Source organism: Procambarus clarkii, chromosome 22, assembly GCF_040958095.1.
Source record: "Procambarus clarkii isolate CNS0578487 chromosome 22, FALCON_Pclarkii_2.0, whole genome shotgun sequence".
Classification (NCBI taxonomy): Eukaryota; Metazoa; Arthropoda; class Malacostraca; order Decapoda; family Cambaridae; genus Procambarus; species Procambarus clarkii.
This window is the reverse complement of record NC_091171.1, coordinates 27,985,502-28,011,762: the sequence shown is the minus strand read 5'-3', so window position 1 is coordinate 28,011,762 and position 26,261 is coordinate 27,985,502. Positions and strand designations below refer to the sequence as shown.

General features: G+C 41.6%; 1 protein-coding gene across 3 annotated transcripts in view; it reads left to right on the top strand.

Moving 5' to 3' along the window:
* Positions 1-26,261, top strand: part of LOC123758420 (tubulointerstitial nephritis antigen-like) — a 301,747-nt gene that overhangs the window by 271,988 nt on the left and 3,498 nt on the right. For all 3 annotated transcript variants that reach the window (XM_069328765.1, XM_069328767.1, XM_069328766.1), the window contains 5 exons: positions 1,346-1,532; positions 4,022-4,188; positions 5,801-5,935; positions 12,005-12,116; positions 25,979-26,084. In XM_069328765.1, the coding sequence (XP_069184866.1) occupies positions 1,346-1,532; positions 4,022-4,188; positions 5,801-5,935; positions 12,005-12,116; positions 25,979-26,084 (707 nt within the window). The remainder of the gene's footprint in view (positions 1-1,345; positions 1,533-4,021; positions 4,189-5,800; positions 5,936-12,004; positions 12,117-25,978; positions 26,085-26,261) is intronic.

Here is a 26,261-nt window from a genome sequence, read left to right as displayed (position 1 = left end):
GCAAGTGTGTCGTGCTGTGTGTGTGTGGTGTGCTCCTTCCTGATTTACTTATTGTATAGGGGTTTAAATAGCAAATCATTTGTGTTGTTACATTAATTTGTTCCTTGCCTTTAGTTCCATGTTTTGTACATACAACTAAAAGCCATATTGTACATTTTCTTGCACATTCCTGCAAGTTGTTAGGAATGAGGATTACATTCTTGAACATTCCTGCAGTACTTTTTGTATGTCAGCAGTTCTGATTGTCTAATATGATTGTGGTAATTAAGAGGATTTAAACTACTTTTATTTCATTTACTTTTGTACATAGTGGGTTCTTTTTAATAATAATGAACTGGAAAAGAAAACTGTTGTAGATGCTTTGGGTTGTTCTTTGCGAAGTGTAGTTAAGTATTTTTGTTCCCATGTACGTTCACTTTTCTTGTAAATTACGTGTAGTTGTTATGGATGTGTTTGTTGTCTGTGTCAGGTTTCTTTGCTTTGTTTATTAGAAGATTTCTTAGTAATAATTTTCATTTGTACATATTTGTACTTTTAATTCATAAAACTGTACTGTTTAGCTTGAGGTCGGCTTGTGTTATTTTGTGCTCACTGTGTTGTGTGTGCTTTTGGGGTGTTACATGTGGAGTGGGTGTGCTTGCGTAGTTGTTCTCATATGTGCTTTTTGTTATGTAAATTGAGTGTGGATATTATGGTTGGCCTTACTGTCTGTTTCCGTGTCAGTTCCTTGTTATGTGTATTTAAAGATTGGTTCGTATTCATTTTAAATTAGTACATAATTGTTTTTGTTAATAAAGAAAGAGTTGATGTCCACTCAGAATACCATTCTGCGGAGCTTAAGATCTTCTCGAATTAATATTTTAACTTTTATTTATTTTAATAATCACGAAAATCTGGACACAATCTTTAGTAAGTTCACACCCGGGTGGATGATGCTGGTTTTGTCATGGTCAAATTTCACATTGTCACTACATATTTTTACGCATGAATTGCATCTGATTTACATATGTTGCTTTCCAGTGTAGATACAATAAGTGAGAATTCAAAACATTTTCCTCACCACAGGTTGAACGAAATATACGACTTAGAATTGCTTGGTATAAACAGGATCTGTCTTTCCTTGGACAATAATCTTGCTGCCGTTACTATTTTCTCGTTAGTTGTAGACAACCGTTGTTGTTTTTGTGGTTTTTAGATTCAGCTACTCGGAACAAGAAGTTCCAGTAGCACGGGCTATGGTGAACCCGTAAGTGGAGGCTCTTTGGAGCCTTTTGTGTGGACGACCCCTTACCTAACTCCTATATAGAATACTCTCACCTAATTCCTCTACTTTGTTTCCCTCCAGTAAGTGCCAAGGGAAGAACCTGATATGCGAGGAGGACAAATGCATGATCGAGGAGCAGGTGATCCAGACCGTGAACCTTGCCCAGCGTCAGTATGGCTGGAGGGCGACCAACCACTCCAAGTTCTGGGGCAGGAAGGCACGAGAGGGCCTCGTACTTCGAACCGGCACTCACAACCCAGAGGCTCTGGTCAGTTTTATGTTCTATAAATTATATGTAACTTGCTCACCACAAAAATATAAATTTCTTATGGTCTTACGTCTTATAGATTGGTATGGTCCAGTTCTTTGAACCTATGTATATTATGCTATTAAAACCCTATTGATATTTTCTATGTAACTAGCTTATCAAGACTGTAGCTTGCTAAGCTAAATAAATGTTAGGGTTGAATTCCTGAGTTCATAATATGTCTGTTATCTTTTCCATTACCACTAACAAGATGGGTATGGGATGCTTAACAAATGAACTGAACTAGCTAAATTTCTCTCTCATATATAAACAAAATTTTGAACATCCAGTTGAGTTGTCGAATACTCTTAACTTAGGAGAAGAAAATAATTGGATCAGATCTTGTCACTTGTAGATGTGATCAAAGGGGAAAGTCAGCTTCTTTGGAGGGTAGAAGTGCTTTTCAGTCTTCGCTCTTTATGCTTGGTACGAGCTCAATCATACGCTATAGGAAGATATTAAGGAATGAGGTGCATTGTTTGCAAATGCGTGTACTCACCTAGTTGTACTTGCGGGGGTTGAGCTCTGGCTCTTTGGTCCCGCCTCTCAACCTTCAATCAACAGGTGTACAGCTTCCTGAGCCTACTGGGCTATATCATATCTACACTTGAAACTGTGTATGGAGTCAGCCTCCACCACATCACTTCCTAATGCATGATCGAGAAATGTGTGTGTGTGTGCAGGGTCAGTGAAGGTCGTACTTGAATTTACTATATTGACTAAAGGTTACTCGGATAGCTGGAGAGTGGTTGGCACGAAACACCCAGTAAAAGAAGTCAAAATAGCCGTAATGAAGGCTGTAGTAGAGACTTCAGGCATCTTCTCTATTACTTGATCAGTGCAAAGAGAGATACAGAGGGATGAATGCTATTTTGCAAAACAATTTCAGAAAGACTTAGGTTTTCTGATTCGAAAGACATAAGACTCCTGATTTGTGCTTTGGTCGACCTGGCTGTTAGACGCAGCTGCTCACATTAGACGTATGAATCACAGCCTGATTCATAACATAAGAATCCTTTGGAGGTATCCATCACGTTCTCTATTGAAGACCGTGAGAGGTAGGCTAGTTATGCCTCTTATATTTGAGAGTGTTGAAAAGTGTTGGGTCCTTGACATTGTTAGCATTCTCTCTCAGCGTACATATTGCTCCTCCCAGTCACATATATCATGTTACCAGAGGTCGGAGTAGGCGCGAGTGAATACTGAGAGTCATTGGTATGAATAACTTCTTGGAAATGACAACTGGAAAACATTATTGGGTGAAAATTACATGTATTGATAGATCATCATGCATACCATTGATTTTGTACGGATATTTGATCTTCCCAGAATCTCTCTCCGTTATTGTCTTAATCTGCTTTTATCTGTATACCTGCATAGTCATACTAGCTTAGCGCGCTCTCCTAATCATTTTCTTTTACATGCCTATATATCAAAATAATAACCCACTATTTTGAAAACATGAGGAATTGTAAACTATATTTCGATCCTAACTCAGGATCCTCTTCAGCAGTGGTAAGACGATCACTGCTGAAGAGGGTCCCGGGTTGCCATCGAAATATACAGTCTACATTTGCTCATGTTTACAAAATAGTGAGTTATTATTTTCATTGATTAGTGTGTCAATTGTGCTTCATTCTCATGCCTTTTGTATGTTCAAACAAGAGCCTTTCATTTCATCCATTGTCAAATCTCAATAACGTGACACATCTATGGGAAAATCTTTGCCCCACGACGGCGGGATCGAACCTGCGGACTCCAGATTGAGTAACTTTTAAGCGTGTCGTGGTGCTTGGGTTACTGAGCGCGTGTGGGGGGAGGGGGGGTGACCCAGGACGATTCCCTCATTCTGTTCCAAAGGATTTGTCATGGTATATTAGGTTTTGTAAATTTAGATAGAATTTAAGGAACCAATGTGAGTGTTTCTTGATGTGTTTTATAGTGTTTCGGTGTAATTATGTGTTCAACCACTTCCATGGAACTTTCTGGAACATAAGCTAGCTGAGCTAGCTAAATAATACTGTCTCATCTGTCAGAACACAAGAATCAAGGAAACTGCAGAGGCCTATTGGCCCATATGAGGCCGCTCCTATTTATATGCACCGAAATTCGTTCATATATATGTATAACCTACGCTTGAAAAATTCAAGGGATCCTACGTCTATTATGTTACTCGGTAATTGGGTCCACAAATTTACAACCCTGTTACCGAACCAGTATTTACCCAGGTCTTTCCTAAATCTAAACTTAACCAATTTATATCCATTTCTTTGTGGAATGTGTTGATATATTTAACTTATTAATATTCCCTTTGTTGTTCACATTCATCCACTTGTACATTAAAGTCGTGTCTCCCCAAACTCTTCGCATTTCTAGAGAATATTGAACGTGTAACTTACTCTTGCCTCAACGTATTCACGAGTCTTAACAGCAAGTCTCCTGTTAAACAGTCACTGAAGATGTACCCGATATTACTCCGGCCGGATGTCTCCCGCATCCCGCGCCAGTTCGATGCCCGGAACAAGAGAGAGTGGCAGGGGCGTGTGAGTGGCGTGAGTGACCAGGGCTGGTGCGGTGCCTCCTGGGCGTTTTCCACCTTAGGCGTAACTCAGGACAGGTGAGTAACCAGGGGCCAGATTCCCGAACCAGTTGCGCAAGCACTTACGAGCCTGTCCATCTTTTCTTAATCTTTGGGGGCTTTGTTTACGATTATTAAACAGTTAATGAACTCGGAAGCATCAGGAGGCTGTTTATAAGAATAACACCAGTTGATTTGGAAGTTTTCATGTTTGTAAACTGTTCAATAAATGTAACCAAAGCCGTCAAAGATTGAGAAAAGATGTACAAGTTCGTAAGTACTTGGCGTAACTGCTTCCTGAATCCGGGTCCAGGAGTGCTGCTTCGCCTCCTTTCTCATGGTTTCCTCTTCGCCGGACTCTGATGAAGAAGCTATTTTTTTCCTTGACGTTTGTCAAGCAAAAAGCAAAGGACTCCACTCTTCGTACCCATTGAAACGGAGCGTAGCCTGAGGAATCCATGACAAAATCTCAAATTGCAGAATGAATAAAAAAAATCGTTATTCATAATTTGGTTTAACGTCAGGTGATATCTTTTAAATTGTGGGCGGTAAGGCATAATGTTTTGTTTCACATGCATCAATATGTCTATAATAGCCAGGCGGGAGAGAGACTGTAGTAATTCTGGTATGTCTACACAAGCGAAAAAGTACATTAAATATGGGCACATTTAAGTTCTTTGTGATGACAATTGCACAAATTTTCCTGATGGGGATTAACTTCAGGAAAGCGAGTAAATATTCATACCATCTTGCCGCATTAGACAATGGATTCTTACGGTCTATCAGTATCCTTTCAAAACGCAGATGAAGTCACAATAACGTGGCTGAAAAATGTTGACCAAACCACACACTAGAAATTGAAGAGACGACTGCGTTTTGGTCCGTCCTGGACCATTATAAAGTCGATTGTGACGTCGTCGGCTCTTCCATTTCTAGTGTGTGGTTTGGTCAACAACTTTTCAAAACATTGGTCAAACGAAGAGATAGGTTTCAATTGGGCTCTGGGAATGACCTGTCCGATGATAACCAGGAAATGTCTTATAATACACCACCACTTTCTAATAATCTCCCTGCCAGTAAATAGAATTCTAAATCTTATCCGCCACCTAACGAATCACAAAAAGATGCTTCCAATTCCGAGCTGCTTGACTTTTGCAGTTGTAAGACCTATATGCTTTGGTTGACACTATCTGGCGGTTCACTCACCCAGTCGTCTGAACGGCTCGTTAAACGGAGTCTCCACTTGTGCATGAGTATGTAACTCCAAACATACGAACAAACGGGGACCTTGTTCTCAAGCCTTCCACCCCTTTGGTTTTACTCCAGGGCTGAACACGCTCCTCTGGTGGGCATCTAGCTCACAGGTCCTCAGACCCGCCGTCACACTCTTCACTCAGTCCTGTATGATTATAGACAGTCAAAGGTGCTGAGTATTTGAGCATACAATTAATTTTAAGGTTTTATTTGAGTTCTACATCAGAGTGACATTTACATATAACAAATTTCATCCTTATTATTACTTGATTTGGTTGATTCAAATTTTAAACATGAAACATATACAGTTATATTAATCTCCAACGGGGAAATGACTGCCCATTGAGGCTTAGTTTTAGTAAGAGTTTAAATATTAATATTTTGCCCCTTGCTCCAGATTATCCATCGAGTCTTTGGGGAACGAGACGGTGAGACTGGCGCCGCAGCACCTCCTGAGTTGTGACAGGCGGGGGCAGAGTGGCTGCCAGGGCGGACACGTCGACAGGGCCTGGCAGTACCTGAGAAGATTTGGGTAAGTTTCTCCTGTTTCTTCATTCTTTCTCTGTAATATAAGCTTAGGGTGTATTAGGAGGGGTGTCTTTTTTTGCAGGGATATTCCTGCGCGGGCCCTAAGCCTCTGGCTGGTCCACTAAGTGTTGCTTGTTTCTGTTTTACTTGGGCGGAGTATGAGTATTTATGACTCGTATGGTCGCTTCAGTAAGATTTTGCCATATGTGTTTAACAACTTCTGCTCTGTTGAATCTAAGTTGAAATCTTAATGGGTTTGTAACAGTGCACTATGTTAGATAATGTTCCAATGGTCTGTCGGGCGTTTCTCGACAGTGCTGACATGGAGTGGTGCTGATATTCCTAAATGAAGCTGCAAGCTTAAAGCTGTTTGTCCTACGTCAACTCCTATTTATGTCTTTCACTATAATTTGATCGATTTAATGAGATCTTTTGTTTCTTAGAAATTATGCAACATGATTAAGTTTCAGTCATATCAAGTCCGGGATGAAGCTGGAGCTAACCGTGTACTAGGGCCTTCATATAGGCGGTTGACTTGACTTTACGTGTATATACATGGTGAAATGCCTCCATATGGTGCTGGAGTTACGGTCTAGACACTGGCGGAGTCAGCATAGATCATGATGATGGCTGAGTGACTTGTGTTATGGCTGTAAACTACTGCTGGTTTTTAAAGTTGGGGGGCAGGTTACTGACATTCCGAGCTTAAAGGCTCAAATGTACTGACCAGAATGCACCAAGACTGAAGAGGAGTCTTCTCGCATGGATCTCTACCTAATTCAGAAGTTGGTTAAATAGTGGAGCTAGGATATTCAGGAGAGCAATTCCTTTTTAAGATGTGATAAAACTTGTGCATCTTTTAAGGTTTTCCAGCTACTACTGTCGAGAAGATGCCAGGTATGCCTTAGAGCTGTGAGCCTCAGTGGTCTTGCTTGTTAGATTCAGCGTGTGGTTCTTAGTGGTCAGTGATGAGTCAAACATCATACCCAAGATGTCAACTTCAACATTAAATATTTTAGCCTTTGCCTGTCACAACTGTAGTATCATGCGGGGTGGTTATCATCATACTCTTTGTTTTCTCAGCCGCATATGTGACATATGCTCTCAACTTCATACGTTTGAGTCAAAGGGAGAAGCAGTGAATGATATACGTAAACATTACACAAAAAGGGACCAAACATACTACCATGTGGTACAAAGATCCCAGTTCTGTTGTTTTCAGATTTCTGCATTGAGAACTATCATTAGAGTCCGTCCTTAATAACAGTCCCTTACTACTTGTAGAATTCAGTCGGGAATGCTAAGGTCTTGAAGTCTTTCCTATGAGAAATAGCTGTGGTGCAAGGACTGTGCCCTGGGGTACAAAGTTTTTCACTGCAGTTAGCCTTGACCTTATTTTTTTTACTGTTACTCTTTAACAAAACCGGCTTAAACAACAAAGATGATTTTGGATTCATTCTTGACCGATGCCACTTAGTGAAGAGGCTTAACAATAGAATGGCATTTCGTGAAGACATATTGTCGACCACACTGCAACCGGTGAGCCGGAATACGGTCATCTATTTTTATTTTGCAACAAGAACTTTGCCAATAATTAAGCAGGTGTCACTGGTCTGCAGTTATTGACCACTGACCGGCTGTTCCTTGTGTGTACTGGAACAACATTGGTGTTCTTCCATAGTGTGAGGGGCCATATAGTTTGAGCAGTGTAGAGTTGGTACAGGTGAAACCAGTATAATCCGACTGGTCTTATCCCATCAGTTTGCCCTTTCTTATAACTTTACAAGTCGAAAATTTTATGTTCATCAAAGTCCCTTTGAATATGGTGGTGATTGAGGTCTCCAGCAATTGTTCTAACCGTTATGTTACATTAGTCGGAAGTCAAGACTGACATTAATAAATTAGTTGTGTAAGCACAAGAGGTCTGTTTATTGTGCACATCAGTTTGGAGATTCTGGGATACATGTATAGTTTATAGAACCTAAATTCAGGGTGAAGATAGATGACATCAATCGCTTGGGTACATACAGATTTAACAACCCATCCTGTTTAGATAATACATTTCGTAACTAAGTAGACCATCGGACATACAAAGATGTAATGGACAATTAAATAGTAGAATTTGGTACTATTTGCTTTATACTCAGAAAAATCTTAAATATTCCTAGGCCTAGTATAAGACATGTATTTACTCTATTAGGCCTCAGATAGCGTGTATTAGGCCTAGGAAGGTTAGGTTAGGTTAAGTTTCCTTCGCAGCATCAGTACAAGAACTTTTCTGGATTGACCAAATTCAGTGGTACTAATTTCTACTTCCGCATAGCCTTTTACGTCAATATATGTACGATGGTCCTCAGCGTTACTATGAGTACTCTCTAAATAGAAGGATGGACTGGATTTAATAACACAGACTAATTTTCCCCTCCATGACCCAACCTGTCACTGAGTAACCATAAGATATAACCAACATTATTAGCAAATGTTCAGGACTCGTGTCTAGAAATGAGTCCAGCACAATGTTAGAACGACGAATGTTCACGGAAGTATCTGAGTGAACGGCGATATTCACTAGTAAGGCTACTGAGGTGAGTTCCAGTCGGGCCTGACTGCTAGCCTGCCAGTAGCTGTTTGTTTTGGTGTGGGCCGGCTGTCTCAGACTTGGTGTGGGCCGGCTGCCTCAGACTTGGTGTGGGCCGGCTGCCTCAGACTTGGTGTGGGCCGGCTGCCTCACACTTGGTGTGGGCCGGCTGCTTCAGACTTGATGTGGGCCAGCTGCCTCAGACTTGGTGTGGGCCGGCTGCCTCAGACTTGGTGTGGGCCGGCTGCCTCAGACTTGGTGTGGGCCGGCTGCCTCAGACTTGGTGTGGGCCGGCTGCCTCAGACTTGGTGTGGGCCGGCTGCCTCAGACTTGGTGTGGGCCGGCTGCCTCAGACTTGGTGTGGGTCGGCTGCCTCAGACTTGGTGTGGGTCGGCTGCCTCAGACTTGGTGTGGGCCGGCTGCCTCAGACTTGGTGTGGGCCGGCTGCCTCAGACTTGGTGTGGGTCGGCTGCCTCAGACTTGGTGTGGGCCGGTTGCCTCAGACTTGGTGTGGGCCGGCTGCCTCAGACTTGGTGTGGGCCGGTTGCCTCAGACTTGGTGTGGGCCTGTTGCCTCAGACTTGGTGTGGGCCGGCTGCCTCAGACTTGGTGTGGGTCGGCTGCCTCAGACTTGGTGTGGGCCGGCTGCCTCAGACTTGGTGTGGGCCGGCTGCCTCAGACTTGGTGTGGGCCGGCTGCCTCAGACTTGGTGTGGGCCGGCTGCCTCAGACTTGGTGTGGGCCGGCTGCCTCAGACTTGGTGTGGGCCGGTTGCCTCAGACTTGGTGTGGGCCGGCTGCCTCAGATATGGTGTGGGCCGGTTGCCTCAGACTTGGTGTGGGCCGGCTGCCTCAGACTTGGTGTGGGCCGGCTGCCTCAGACTTGGTGTGGGCCGGCTGCCTCAGACTTGGTGTGGGCCGGCTGCCTCAGACTTGGTGTGGGCCGGCTGCTTCAGACTTGATGTGGGCCAGCTGCTTCAGACTTGGTGTGGGCCGGCTGCCTCAGATTTGGTGTGGGCCGGCTGCCTCAGACTTGGTGTGGGCCGGCTGCCTCAGATATGGTGCTTCGCTGGTTGTGTCCTGCTTGATGCGCGAGGACAGACCTCAACAGACAGTCATGGGATCCTATACTCCTCCACTGAGGAGGTTCGTCTCAGCGTGCTCGGAGACTCGACTCTTATATAGTGTGAGCTGCGCTTGTTGATGTGCTGGGGTTGCCATGGACGAACAACACCAGAGTAATGGACGTGTAGTGGTAACTTTTCAAGACGTGTGATGCTCCTGAGGCGTTCCTGGCAAGATGTGAGGACACGTCCTCTTCCTTGCCTGATGGCACGGGTGAGGTGCGTGTTAGCAACGTCAGACTGACTGACATGTGGGGACGGTGCGTGATGTGTCATTTGAACTGTCGAACGAAGTGTTCGCTCATGTTTTTGACAAGTTTGGCAAGGTTGTGTGTGTATCCGGTGGAATAGTTTACGTTTAGCCATGCAAACTGTTTATTAACTGACCTACGAACTGTGAGAATGGAGTTGGGGAGAAATATTCAATCTTCGGTCTCAATATTATATTATTATATTATATTATAATAAAAGCATATTATTATTAATAGCACTGGTATTATAATAGCACTGTGTGCATGCTAGCCAGTCAGGACGTGTTTCTAGTGCGGGTTGCCTGGCCACCTTACTGCTGCCTGCCGACTGGAGAGGACGGACTGGTTGAACACCTTCAGTGCGAATGACTGTTGCCATTTTGCATTTCATTGACTTATTATGCACCCCATACCCATCTCTTGGGCGATGGTGGAAAGGGTTATAGAGGCACATAATGGGTTCATGAACACCCATTGAGCGATAATGGTGCTCGCAAGATCGCTGACGAATTTGATTCTGAGTGTATGGTGATCCGGTGGTGGATGGTGTGTGTGTGTTGCTGGTAGCCGGATTCTGGTGAGGAATCCCCTGCAGCCATCGTGTAGTCCAGGTGGTGATGTAGATGGTGCTCGGGAGGCTGCGGGTGTAGTGAATGTTGGGCCTACAGTGTTGGGTCCGGTGCAGGGTGTGGTGAATGTCTGTCGGAATCACAGAAGGATATGGCTGGGTTGATTGGAGACCATCCCGGCGAAGTTCGAGGTGTCATTACGGCTGATTCCCCTACTGTGGTGTGCCCTGGTGATGCTGGTGGTCCTCCAGTTTGCCTGCACAATGCACCGGCACTCCTCACACACCGCCAAAGACAGAAACGAGTTTGCTCGTGCAAGAATACCGCTGCAAAAGACAAATATAAGCGGTGGGCTCTATAGGCGTGGATGAGGTGCTTTTATTCTAGTTAATAACACATGCTTCTTGTACCCGACTGTGAGAGACGGTAATGATGTGTCTGTGCCAAGTATATATGTTATTGCACTGCTCAGGAATAAGTATCAGGTGTATATATTGGTTAAAAATATTAGTAATTTTATGCCCATACCAGGGGATCTATAGGCCTATTGTGTGTTACAGCCCATGATGTTAAACTTCCAATAAAAGTTAGTTAAATAGTGTTAAGGCACTTACCCGAATATTAACCTCTAACTTATGGTAGCTTATTGGCGAAGATGCCTCCAACCTGACTCACTCAGCCCCCCCCCCCCCCAGTGATGAATCACGATAATAACTAATCTGTCGTCCAGATGAATGACAGGATGTAATCAGGCTTCACCGGATTATTGACAATTCGACAATTTATTCCACCACACACCACCAGACTCTTACACAGATCACATATACTCACAAGGAACTCCAATAACTTTTCACAGACACAATATAACATTCTCTAGCCATATAGATACAGCACTACATGTATGTGAGAAGGAGTGGCACAGACTGAAAGCACAGGACTAGATTGAATTTGCAAGATGTAGAGCGTGGAAGCGCTACAGCTACCTCTGACCATGTCCCCAGACTAACTGACTCTTGCTGCCAGTAACCGGCAGCCTAGAACTTGAACATCAGAGCCAGGGCACTGATATGTTAGGCCAGGGTATCATAACAGAGCCAGGTTACTGATATGTCAGGCCAGGGTATCATATCAGAGCCAGGTTACTTATATGTCAGGCCAGGGTATCATATCAGAGCCAGGTTACTGATATGTTAGGCCAGGGTATCATATCAGAGCCAGGGCACTGATATGTCAGGCCAGGGTATCATATCAGAGCCAGGGTACTGATATGTCAGGCCAGGGTATCATATCAGAGCCAGGTTACTGATATGTCAGGCCAGGCTATCATATCAGAGCCAGGATATCATATCAGAGCCAGGGTACTGATATGTTACTTGACGTATTAACGTCAAGTAAAGGCCTTAAGAATAGAGAACAATAAGGATAAAGGAAAAAGCATTAGACCTATTGCTTGCTCTCACATATGTACCCAAATATTCTTATTATATATTGTATGTCTAACCTTAGCTTGAAACCATTCATGGACCCGGGTAGTAAGAGGTGTTCCTTCCTCAGGGTGGTGAACGAGGAGTGCTACGCCTACGAGAGTGGCACCACAGGTCAGCTACCGACCTGTAGAGTCCCTCCCAACGCCAACCTCTTCAGCCTTCGCTGTTCTAATAACGAGGTCAGGTGCAGTGTTATATCTATTATGTGCATGTGAATATCTATTATTATATCTATTATGTGCATGGTCTCTTGTGTCCTCTGTGTGCTTCTTTGTTTCTCTACAGACCACAAGAAATGAAGGAATCTGTAGAAGGTTTTTGCAGTAGTTAGGCAGCTCCAGTTAGCATCCTACCATTACCGTTGATATATTTGTCAACCCAGTCCTTAAATCTTTACTATGGAACAAGTAAATCACATTAAGTCTTTGATATAATTGTTCCATAGATCTCCATTCCTTTCCAAACCAGTGTTTGGTGTTTGACTACTTCTTATCTACTTATTCAGCTTGAATCAATTATTCTATTTTGGATTTAATTGGCTAGCACTCAGTTTATTTTCCATGTTTAATGCTATCATACATTTGAACATTAATTATCTTCTCTAATATGCCTTTATCACTTAGCCAGTAACTGTTTTTTTTCATATCAAAGTTTATATGGGCTTTAGTACCTCTTTTTATTCGATCCAACCCTGAGTCATAAGTAGGTTATTAAGAACTGGCAGTAATAGTCAAACTAAAGGAAAAGGAGAGTAAACAGCACTAAACAGAACCATTAAAAAGTGTACATCTTAGCTATATACACATATACATCACATAACACACCAGGTGTCACTTTCATGCAAGACACTATAAAAGAACTTCTGCAATCTTCTCTCCTGGTGAGTCCACTTCAATCGTACACCGCTCAAGGTTTCCTCCCTGAGTCTGTTTTCTGTGGTCCTCACGCCGGTGAGTTCACTTTCCGCAGTAAACCCCGGGCCGGTACTCTACAATATCATCACGGTGCCAGAACACCGCGTCTACTCTCCAGCAACACACTGGCAGCTTCCACAAAGGCTTCAGTTATAACCAGCCGTAACAGACGGACATAAATTCTATCTCGTAACTTAGCTACGTCATTCTGGGATATGTCGGTCTAAGTATCACAGACAAATCACAATCTACTCCGACTCGGCCCACTTGTTCCACTGGAACACGTCTTCAGTTCAGGTCTGCCCTGGTTGAATTGATTTCCTGTTGACCTAGGTACCACCCACATCACTTCTGGGGAGTAAAAGATGAATAGTAAAAAGGAAACTAACAGGTGTCAATAAGATCGCAACCTTCCACCGGGAAACAGAAAATGGGGTCGGGTGTGCTCAACAGATGGCGTTGACATCTTCACACCTCTCCTAAAAGATGTGTGTGTTGATAGTTTATTTGTGTGAGAAGATTATATTCTCCTTGATCGAGTCCTGTTGTTTGTGCATTGTTGCAGACCATCACCAGAGACTTTTTAACAAGCAACACTGAAATAATCGACAGCTATAACGACAACAGGAGACTGGACAACAGCAAGGCGCAACACATCAAAAAGTCAAGACCAGCAATCAATAACCAGTTAACACATAATTACATCCTACCCACTTAAACACCCCGAGCCAACACAGAGAGGGTCCAATGACCCTGCCTTAGAAACTCAAGCAGCTGTTAGAACATCAGCTGCTTATGTTGATGCATGCAAAACCCTATCAATATGCTATACAATTCATCCTCTTGTTCTGTACCACTTAACCCGAAGAGAATATAAGCCTGTGCAAAAGCATGGTAAATTTTTGGTAAATAAATTCATGGTAAATAAATTCATGGTAAATAAATATCCAGAGACATTGCAGAAGCCATACACAGACTCAGACTTGGCTACAAGTGCTGCTGGGAGGTAATAAACCCAATAGTTAAAGAGTGTCATATCTGTGGAACAGAAGCAGAGGCGCCGCTATTGCACTTCTTACTGGAATGTGAAGCTACTGAAGCCCTGCACATCAAACTCAACATTAATCCAACGACAGCAGCTGCATTAGATACCACTACAATGATTAGAAAAGTCGTTAAAGAATAGGACTCACTAGTTAACATTCTGCACCTACATCCGCCACCAAGATAATGTTATTAAAACGAGACTAAAACAGAAGCGAAAAAGAAACAGGGATAAAGGAGGAAACCCCACCTCCATTTAAAACTTTCACCCAAATATCAGAATAAAAAGGTTATTGTGAATAACCGAACTCAAATTACAGGCTCACTATAGCCCGTGCTACATGGACATTTCGATCTGAGTAGTTAAATTTAAAACAACAACAACAGCATGAAAAATTAGTTTTTGAGAATGTAAGGCATAACCTTGCAGACCAAAACTAAAGCATGCAAATGTTTGGCGAGTTAATTTTTCAACTTCCCCTGACAGTGAAGAAAAACATAAAAAATATTGGAAAGATTAGTGTTATTAATCTTACCAGTTCGCTCACATTCATAATATATAATTATATTATATACATATATATATGTATATATATATATATATATATATATATATATATATATATATATATATATATATATATATATATATATATATATATATATATATATATATATATATATGCGAACAAGCCTGAATGGTCCCCAGGACAATATGCAACTGAAAACTCACACCCCAGAAGTGACTCGAACCCATACTCCCAGAAGCAACGCAACTGGTATGTACAAGACGCCTTAATCCACTTGACCATCACGACCGGACATAATGAGGTGATAGCCGAGGCTATTTGAACCACCCCACCGCCGGCACTCGGATAGTAATCTTGGGCATAGCATTTTACCAAATCACCTCATTCTTTGGGGCACACGTGAGGAACACAAATGCGAACAAGCCTGAATGGTCCCCAGGACAATATGCAACTGAAAACTCACACCCCAGAAGTGTGATTTGGTAAAATGCTATGCCCAAGATTACTATCCGAGTGCCGGCGGTGGGGTGGTTCAAATAGCCTCGGCTATCACCTCATTATGTCCGGTCGTGATGGTCAAGTGGATTAAGGCGTCTTGTACATACCAGTTGCGTTGCTTCTGGGAGTATGGGTTCGAGTCACTTCTGGGGTGTGAGTTTTCAGTTGCATATTGTCCTGGGGACCATTCAGGCTTGTTCGCATTTGTGTTCCTCACGTGTGCCCCAAAGAATGAGGTGATTTGGTAAAATGCTATGCCCAAGATTACTATCCGAGTGCCGGCGGTGGGGTGGTTCAAATAGCCTCGGCTATCACCTCATTATGTCCGGTCGTGATGGTCAAGTGGATTAAGGCGTCTTGTACATACCAGTTGCGTTGCTTCTGGGAGTATGGGTTCGAGTCACTTCTGGGGTGTGAGTTTTCAGTTGCATATTGTCCTGGGGACCATTCAGGCTTGTTCGCATTTGTGTTCCTCACGTGTGCCCCAAAGAATGAGGTGATTTGGTAAAATGCTATGCCCAAGATTACTATCCGAATGCCGGCGGTGGGGTGGTTCAAATAGCCTCGGCTATCACCTCATTATGTCCGGTCGTGATGGTCAAGTGGATTAAGGCGTCTTGTACATACCAGTTGCGTTGCTTCTGGGAGTATGGGTTCGAGTCACTTCTGGGGTGTGAGTTTTCAGTTGCATATTGTCCTGGGGACCATTCAGGCTTGTTCGCATTTGTGTTCCTCACGTGTGCCCCAAAGAATGAGGTGATTTGGTAAAATGCTATGCCCAAGATTACTATCCGAATGCCGGCGGTGGGGTGGTTCAAATAGCCTCGGCTATCACCTCATTATGTCCGGTCGTGATGATCAAGTGGATTAAGGCGTCTTGTACATACCAGTTGCGTTGCTTCTGGGAGTATGGGTTCGAGTCACTTCTGGGGTGTGAGTTTTCAGTTGCATATTGTCCTGGGGACCATTCAGGCTTGTTCGCATTTGTGTTCCTCACGTGTGCCCCAAAGAATGAGGTGATTTGGTAAAATGCTATGCCCAAGATCACTATCCGAGTGCCGGCGGTGGGGTGGTTCAAATAGCCTCGGCTATCACCTCATTATGTCCGGTCGTGATGGTCAAGTGGATTAAGGCGTCTTGTACTTACCAGTTGCGTTGCTTCTGGGAGTATGGGTTCGAGTCACTTCTGGGGTGTGAGTTTTCAGTTATATATATATATATATATATATATATATTTGCCTAATATATAGGTACGACATATATATATATATGTCGTACCTAGTAGCCAGAACGCACTTCTCAGCCTATTATACAAGGCCCGATTTGCCTAATAAGCCAAGATTTCCTGAATTAATATATTTTCTCTAATTTTTTTCTTGTAAAATGATAAAGCTACCCATTTCATTATGTATGAGGTCAAATTTTTTATTGGAGTTAAAATTAACGTAGATATATGACCGAACCTAACCAACCCTACCTAACCTAACCTAACCTATCTTTATAGGTTAGGTTAGGTTAAGTAGCCTAAAAAGTTAGGTTAGGTTAGGTTAGGTAGGTTAGGTAGCCGAAAAACAATTAATTCATTAAAACTTGGCTTATTAGGCAAATCGGGCCTTGCATAGTAGGCTGAGAAGTGCGTTCTGGCTACTAGGTACGACATATATATATATATATATATATATATTAGTATATTTTGGTAGCAGTCTTTCCTGTAGACATATTTTATTAAATATGACCGAAAAAGTAAGATTAATAATTCTAACACGAATTTTCTCAATCTTTCGTACATTATGCTTCACTGTTGGAGGTAAATCAAAAATCACTTCTCCAAAATTCATTTTTATTTCTAGTCTGACGCGACACGGGCGCGTTTCGTAAAACTTATTACATTTTCAAAGACTTCACAAATACACAACTGATTAGAACTTGCGTTTCCCTGATTTTATATCTACATTTGAGTGAGGTGGGAAGGGTGATGTGGCATTACATTTGAGTGAGGTGGGAAGGATGATGTGGCATTAGAGGATATTAATAGGGTATTAAAAGTATCAACACAAGACAGAACACGAAACAATGGATATTGAATAGAAGTGTTTGTAGAAAGCCTATTGGTCCATATTTCTTGATGCTTCTATATTGGAGCGGAGTCTTGAGGTGGGTAGAATATAGTTGTGCAATAATTGGCTGTTGATTGCTGGTGTTGACTTCTTGATGTGTAGTGCCTCGCAAACGTCAAGCCGCCTGCTATCGCTGTATCTATCGATGATTTCTGTGTTGTTTACTAGGATTTCTCTGGCGATGGTTTGGTTATGGGAAGAGATTATATGTTCCTTAATGGAGCCCTGTTGTTTATGCATCGTTAAACGCCTAGAAAGAGATGTTGTTGTCTTGCCTATATACTGGGTTTTTTTGGAGCTTACAGTCCCCAAGTGGGCATTTGAAGGCATAGACGACGTTAGTCTCTTTTAAAGCGTTCTGTTTCGTGTCTGGAGAGTTTCTCATGAGTAGGCTGGCCGTTTTTCTGGTTTTATAGTAAATCGTCAGTTGTATCCTCTGATTTTTGTCTGTAGGGATAACGTTTCTATTAACAATATCTTTCAGGACCCTTTCCTCTGTTTTATGAGCTGTGGAAAAGAAGTTCCTGTAAAATAGTCTAATAGGGGGTATAGGTGTTGTGTTAGTTGTCTCTTCGGAGGTTGCATGGCTTTTCACTTTCCTTCTTATGATGTCTTCGATGAAACCATTGGAGAAGCCGTTATTGACTAGAACCTGCCTTACCCTACAGAGTTCTTCGTCGACTTGCTTCCATTCTGAGCTGTGGCTGAGAGCACGGTCGACGTATGCTTTAACAACACTCCTCTTGTACCTGTCAGGGCAGTCGCTGTTGGCATTTAGGCACATTCCTATGTTTGTTTCCTTTATGTAGACTGCAGTGTGGAAACCTCCGCCCTTTTCCATGACTGTTACATCTAGAAAAGGCAGCTTCCCATCCTTTTCCGTCTCGTAAGTGAAACGCAGCACGGAACTCTGCTCAAATGCCTCCTTCAGCTCCTGCAGATGTCTGACATCAGGTACCTGTGTAAAAATGTCGTCAACATACCTGCAGTATATGGCCGGTTTCAAGTTCATGTCGACTAAGACTTTTTGCTCGATGGTACCCATGTAGAAGTTTGCAAACAGGACACCTAGGGGAGAACCCATAGCGACCCCATGTACTTGCTTATACATATGCCCATCCGGGCTCAAGAAGGGTGCCTCTTTAGTACAAGCTTGGAGTAGTTTCCTCAGAATACTTTCTGGCATGTCAAGAGGAGTACAGGCTGGATCACGATACACTCTGTCGGCTATCATTCCGATTGTCTCGTCCACAGGTACGTTGGTAAACAGCGATTCTACGTCCAACGAGGCTCTTATCCCTGTGGCCCGTGCGCCCCGCAGTAAGTCCACATATTCCTTTGGAGACTTCAGGCTGAAGGCGCAAGGAACATAAGGAGTCAGCAGGCCGTTGAGTCGATTTGCCAATCTGTACGTGGGTGTGGGTATCTGGCTAATGATTGGCCGAAGTGGGTTTCCAGGCTTGTGCGTCTTGACATTTCCATACGCATATCCAGGTTTATATTCCCCAATGATCTTTGGCAGGTGGAGTCCGGATTTCTTGGCGTTCACAGTTTCGATCAGTTTGTTGACCTTTGCTTTTAATTCGGCTGTAGTGTCCTTCGTTACCCTTTGGAACTTAGTTTGGTCAGAGAGTATGATGTTCATTTTCGCCAGATATTCGTCTTTTTTAAGAATGACATATATTGGCGACTTGTCACCTCTCCTGACAACTATCTCCTTGTTCTCACGAAGGCTTTTAGCTGCCGCTCTAAGCTCGGGGGACAGTATGGTGCTTCTGTAGTTGCCTCGATTCTTTCCTCCTTCTGCAATAAGTTCTGCTTGTAAGGTATCTTTGGTAGTGACCTTCTTTTGTGTCTCGAGGTCGAATATGTCGTCCAACAGAATTTCCAACTCCACTTTCCGGGCCATTTCACTCGGTCTGGACATAACATGACAGTTTATGCCCAGATTTAGGAGAGTGACTTGGTCCTCAGTGAGGTTAATTCCTGCAAGGTTCAGGAAGCCATCTCTTGGTCGTGGAATTGCCATAGGTCCTCCATATAATGTTGTTAGTTTCTTGATAATCCTTGTTTCAGTGCTGAGGTGATGTTGGTCTGTGAGGATGTCGAGGTGTTGTTCAATGCGGGTACGGATACTATGGTCGATGTTGCTATTTCTCCACTCGTTTGTAGCATGAAGTAGTTGCGTTTTTTTGTCTTTGATTTCATTCTCTGCCTTGTATATCTGATCACGAATCAGATCCTGGCGATATTTTATCGTGAAGGCTTGATTCCTTGCTGCTGGGTCGTGCACTTTAACATTAGTATATTTTAGTAGCAGTCTTTCCTGTAGACATATTTTATTAAATATGACCGAAAAAGTAAGATTAATAATTCTAACACGAATTTTCTCAATCTTTCGTACATTATGCTTCACTGTTGGAGGTAAATCAAAAATCACTTCTCCAAAATTCATTTTTATTTCTAGTCTGACGCGACACGGGCGCGTTTCGTAAAACTTATTACATTTTCAAAGACTTCACAAATACACAACTGATTAGAACTTGCGTTTCCCTGATTTTATATCTACATTTGAGTGAGGTGGGAAGGGTGATGTGGCATTACATTTGAGTGAGGTGGGAAGGATGATGTGGCATTAGAGGATATTAATAGGGTATTAAAAGTATCAACACAAGACATACCCGCATTGAACAACACCTCGACATCCTCACAGACCAACATCACCTCAGCACTGAAACAAGGATTATCAAGAAACTAACAACATTATATGGAGGACCTATGGCAATTCCACGACCAAGAGATGGCTTCCTGAACCTTGCAGGAATTAACCTCACTGAGGACCAAGTCACTCTCCTAAATCTGGGCATAAACTGTCATGTTATGTCCAGACCGAGTGAAATGGCCCGGAAAGTGGAGTTGGAAATTCTGTTGGACGACATATTCGACCTCGAGACACAAAAGAAGGTCACTACCAAAGATACCTTACAAGCAGAACTTATTGCAGAAGGAGGAAAGAATCGAGGCAACTACAGAAGCACCATACTGTCCCCCGAGCTTAGAGCGGCAGCTAAAAGCCTTCGTGAGAACAAGGAGATAGTTGTCAGGAGAGGTGACAAGTCGCCAATATATGTCATTCTTAAAAAAGACGAATATCTGGCGAAAATGAACATCATACTCTCTGACCAAACTAAGTTCCAAAGGGTAACGAAGGACACTACAGCCGAATTAAAAGCAAAGGTCAACAAACTGATCGAAACTGTGAACGCCAAGAAATCCGGACTCCACCTGCCAAAGATCATTGGGGAATATAAACCTGGATATGCGTATGGAAATGTCAAGACGCACAAGCCTGGAAACCCACTTCGGCCAATCATTAGCCAGATACCCACACCCACGTACAGATTGGCAAAGCGACTCAACGGCCTGCTGACTCCTTATGTTCCTTGCGCCTTCAGCCTGAAGTCTCCAAAGGAATTTGTGGACTTACTGCGGGGCGCACGGGCCACAGGGATAAGAGCCTCGTTGGACGTAGAATCGCTGTTTACCAACGTACCTGTGGACGAGACAATCGGAATGATAGCCGACAGAGTGTATCGTGATCCAGCCTGTACTCCTCTTGACATGCCAGAAAGTATTCTGAGGAAACTACTCCAAGCTTGTACTAAAGAGGCACCCTTCTTGAGCCCGGATGGGCATATGTATAAGCAAGTAGATGGGGTCGCTATGGGTTCTCCCCTAGGTGTCCTGTTTGCAAACTTCTACATGGGTACCATCGAGCAAAAAGTCTTAGTCGACATGAACTTGAAACCGGCCATATACTGCAGGTATGTTGACGACATTTTTACACAGGTACCTGATGTCAGACATCTGCAGGAGCTGAAGGAGGCATTTGAGCAGAGTTCCGTGCTGCGTTTCACTTACGAGACGGAAAAGGATGGGAAGCTGCCTTTTCTAGATGTAACAGTCATGGAAAAGGGCGGAGGTTTCCACACTGCAGTCTACACAAAGGAAACAAACATAGGAATGTGCCTAAATGCCAACAGCGACTGCCCTGACAGGTACAAGAGGAGTGTTGTTAACGCATATGTCGACCGTGCTCTCAGCCACAGCTCAGAATGGAAGCAAGTCGACGAAGAACTCTGTAGGGTAAGGCAGGTTCTAGTCAATAACGGCTTCTCCAATGGTTTCATCGAAGACATCATAAGAAGGAAAGTGAAAAGCCATGCAACCTCCGAAGAGACAACTAACACAACACCTATACCCCCTATTAGACTATTTTACAGGAACTTCTTTTCCACAGCTCATAAAACAGAGGAAAGGGTCCTGAAAGATATTGTTAATAGAAACGTTATCCCTACAGACAAAAATCAGAGGATACAACTGACGATTTACTATAAAACCAGAAAAACGGCCAGCCTACTCATGAGAAACTCTCCAGACACGAAACAGAACGCTTTAAAAGAGACTAACGTCGTCTATGCCTTCAAATGCCCACTTGGGGACTGTAAGCTCCAAAAAACCCAGTATATAGGCAAGACAACAACATCTCTTTCTAGGCGTTTAACGATGCATAAACAACAGGGCTCCATTAAGGAACATATAATCTCTTCCCATAACCAAACCATCGCCAGAGAAATCCTAGTAAACAACACAGAAATCATCGATAGATACAGCGATAGCAGGCGGCTTGACGTTTGCGAGGCACTACACATCAAGAAGTCAACACCAGCAATCAACAGCCAATTATTGCACAACTATATTCTACCCACCTCAAGACTCCGCTCCAATATAGAAGCATCAAGAAATATGGACCAATAGGCTTTCTACAAACACTTCTATTCAATATCCATTGTTTCGTGTTCTGTCTTGTGTTGATACTTTTAATACCCTATTAATATCCTCTAATGCCACATCATCCTTCCCACCTCACTCAAATGTAATGCCACATCACCCTTCCCACCTCACTCAAATGTAGATATAAAATCAGGGAAATGCAAGTTCTAATCAGTTGTGTATTTGTGAAGTCTTTGAAAATGTAATAAGTTTTACGAAACGCGCCCGTGTCGCGTCAGACTAGAAATAAAAATGAATTTTGGAGAAGTGATTTTTGATTTACCTCCAACAGTGAAGCATAATGTACGAAAGATTGAGAAAATTCGTGTTAGAATTATTAATCTTACTTTTTCGGTCATATTTAATAAAATATATATATATATATATATATATATATATATATATATATATATATATATTTATTTAATAAAATATATATATATATATATATATATATATATATATATATATATATATATATATATATATATATATTATTAAATATGACCGAAAAAGTAAGATTAATAATTCTAACACGAATTTTCTCAATCTTTCGCACATTACGCTTCACTGTTGGAGGTAAATCAAAAATCAATTCTCCAAAATTCATTTTTATTTCTAGTCTGACGCGACACGGGCGCGTTTCGTAAAACTTATTACATTTTCAAAGACTTTAGTTCACAAATACACAACTGAATAGAACTTACGTATCTCCGATTTTATATCTACATTTGAGTGAGGTGGAAGGGGTGATGTGGCATTAACACAAGACAGAACAAAATGTGGTATTAATAGGTTATCCCTACAGACAAAAATCAGAGGATACAACTGACGATTTACTATAAAACCAGAAAAACGGCCAGCCTACTCATGAGAAACTCTCCAGACACAAAACAGAACGCTTTAAAAGAGACTAACGTCGTCTATGCCTTCAAATGCCCACTTGGGGACTGTAAGCTCCAAAAAACCCAGTATATAGGCAAGACAACAACATCTCTTTCTAGGCGTTTAACGATGCATAAGCAACAGGGCTCCATTAAGGAACATATAATCTCTTCCCACAACCAAACCATCGCCAGAGAAATCCTAGTAAACAACACAGAAATCATCGATAGATACAGCGATAGCAGGCGGCTTGACGTTTGCGAGGCATTACACATCAAGAAGTCAACACCAGCAATCAACAGCCAATTATTGCACAACTATATTCTACCCACCTCAAGACTCCGCTCCAATATAGAAGCATCAAGAAATATGGACCAATAGGCTTTCTACAAACACTTCTATTCAATATCCATTGTTTCGTGTTCTGTCTTGTGTTGATGAAATTAATACCCTATTAATACTCTTGTTCTGTCTTGTGTTGATGAAATTAATACCCTATTAATACCACATTTTGTTCTGTCTTGTGTTAATGCCACATCACCCCTTCTACCTCACTCAAATGTAGATATAAAATCGGAGATACGTAAGTTCTATTCAGTTGTGTATTTGTGAACTAAAGTCTTTGAAAATGTAATAAGTTTTACGAAACGCGCCCGTGTCGCGTCAGACTAGAAATAAAAATGAATTTTGGAGAATTGATTTTTGATTTACCTCCAACAGTGAAGCGTAATGTACGAAAGATTGAGAAAATTCGTGTTAGAATTATTAATCTTACTTTTTCGGTCATATTTAATAATATATGTCTACAGGAAAGACTGCTACCAAAATATACTAATATATATATATATATAAATATATATATATATATATATATATATATATATATATATATATATATATATATATATATATATATATATATATATATATATATATATATATATATATATAATATAATATAAGTATACCATTATACCATACAAGTTATATTTTTGTTATAGGAGAATGTGAGGACCAGCTTACAGTGTGCGGCTGGGCTTTGATAACCAGTCATGCATAACTGTCACAGTGAGTTAGTGTTTGTTTTCCGTGATGTTAAATAGGATGAATAATGCCATAAATAATGGTCGAGAGAAAGTTTTAAGAATATATAATATTCTTTCGCTGTTATGAAATATAAAAATTAAGGGCGGGGCTGGCTGTCCCTCCCTCCGTCATGGGAAAGGACGAGAGCTACAGTAAAGGCAGAATTTACTTTTTTTTGTATAATATAATAAAATATTAGATGTAATGGAACATTAATTATTCAGTTTTGAAAGTGCAGTGAACTTGAAAATCTGTCATTCTGCAAGTTAAATGTAACAGAAGGATTCGGTTCTGGTATTACAATAATTATATTTGGAATCTGTAGCGAAATGATCTACGTCGTCCGCTTGCAACCGTGTGTGTGTTCCGGGTTCGATCTCTAAAAGGCACAAAAACGGTTGGGTACGATCCCATTCACCTGATGTCAGCTCACCCAAGACTATAAAAGGTACCCGAGAGTAAGGCAACGGCCGTGGGAGGTGTCCAGGGGAAGGTCAGTAGCCGGCCAGGGCCGGATGGGGACCTTGATGAACATAACAGGCTTAATCCGGTCCCCGCCAATGGGAAACCATATTTGGATGTCATGAAAATAACGAGGCTTCCTGTGATGTGCATCCAGGCGTTCACTGCACTGAATATGATGCTGAACAATGTTACACAACAGCAACCAAATATATAAAACATATTTTTCTAAGTAATTTTAGCATGAAAATGTGCATTAAACATTGTTACAATAAAAACAATATAATTCCCTTTGTCAGGAACAGGAAGCCTGTACTTATGCTGGTGATTCAATGAAATATCTATGCCCAAGCTTACCACCAAGTGCTGTCGGGTCGTTGGGGATGTAACCTCGGCTACCAATGATTTTTGTACAGTCACGGTGGTCGAGAGGTTAAGGAACCAGGTACGCCATGGTGCATAGTGCTCCTGATTGTCTGGTTTCGAATTCTTCTGGGGTTTGGAGTTTTTAGTTATATATTTATATATATAATACAGTATGTATCTCTTAACTCTTCAAACTTTCATAAACTACCAAAAACTATTAGAATAATTAGTTTTAAAGAAATTAAGACAATTTTATAATTGTCGAATGTTGAGCTATCAAATACAGATGTTCATAAATGAGGTATATAATAATGTGTTCAATTTTATATAATATCATCACCGAGACTACTGAAGATAGTGGGCCTACACAAGGCTTCCTGTCCCCGTTGAGAAGTTGGTCTTCGGGTTAATTCGAAAAACTTATATATAGACTGTTGGGTGAAATTAATGTTTATGAGAAATGAGTTCATTGTAGAATGTCAGAACCGCTATATATATGTCTCATAGGCGTAGTACCTTCTTTTGATAATTAATTATTTACTCAGTGGAGGCTGGAATGTTGAAAAGATATAGGCATTGATTAGGTATAAGCTGAGACTATTAGCTGCATAAGAACCAGAAGAATATGAAGGTAAAACGACCCTTTGCCACTCTTTGAGATTGATCAAGTTAAGCTGTGATGATCAATTAATCCTTGTTATTATTGATGATTTTATTATTGTTATTATTCAGTGTAAGTGGAATCTCCATTATTGGGCTTCAGCTGAACATTACGTCAGTCTTTTTTGCTTTAAATTGCAGATGTATTTATGCCTCATTTGTCAAGTTAACTTTGTTAGTAATGAAAACATGCTCATATTGTGTTTCTTATTACTCTCTCATTCAATTTTCAAACAATTCATTCATACTGTTTTGAAGCATTTACAATATATATAAATTTAACTTTCTTTTACTTTTTTCACACTGGCGTGAAAAAAAGTTGTATATTGTGACTTTAAAACTGGGGGAATGACCTGTCAAAAGAAACATTAATGTGTCCCTTGGTCAAACTTTTATAAAGTTTGTATAAAGTATAAAGTCTATACAAGACACATACATGAACATCCTATTTTACTGTGTCTTTGAGTGTGTGTACATGTACAAATGTACCACAACTTTGTTTTCTGTTGTTCTAGGTCATCTATGTTAATATGTTTTAATAACTAAAAAAGAAGGTTGTGATGTATTTGTGTGTAGAAATTTAGCTCTCAGTACAAACACGTGTTTAAGAGTTAAGCAAATGTCATAAAAGTGTTGTTTGGTGCAGGTGGTGTACCAGAGGAGAGATCTGTACAAGACAGAGCCAGCGTACCGTATCTCAGGCAAGGAGACAGACATTCAGTGGGAGATCCTTACCAACGGCCCTGTTCAAGGTGAGCGTTTTTCCCTCTTTTGGGGTGAACGTGTGGAGGGGGTGTGTTGCTGGTGGCTTGCTTATGGTGTAAGTCATATAGTTTTAATATGACATTAAAATATGACATCAACCCCAGGCGACGTTGATTCAACGTCGATGACATTGAATTACTGTATTCTCAAGCATCTTTTGCCCA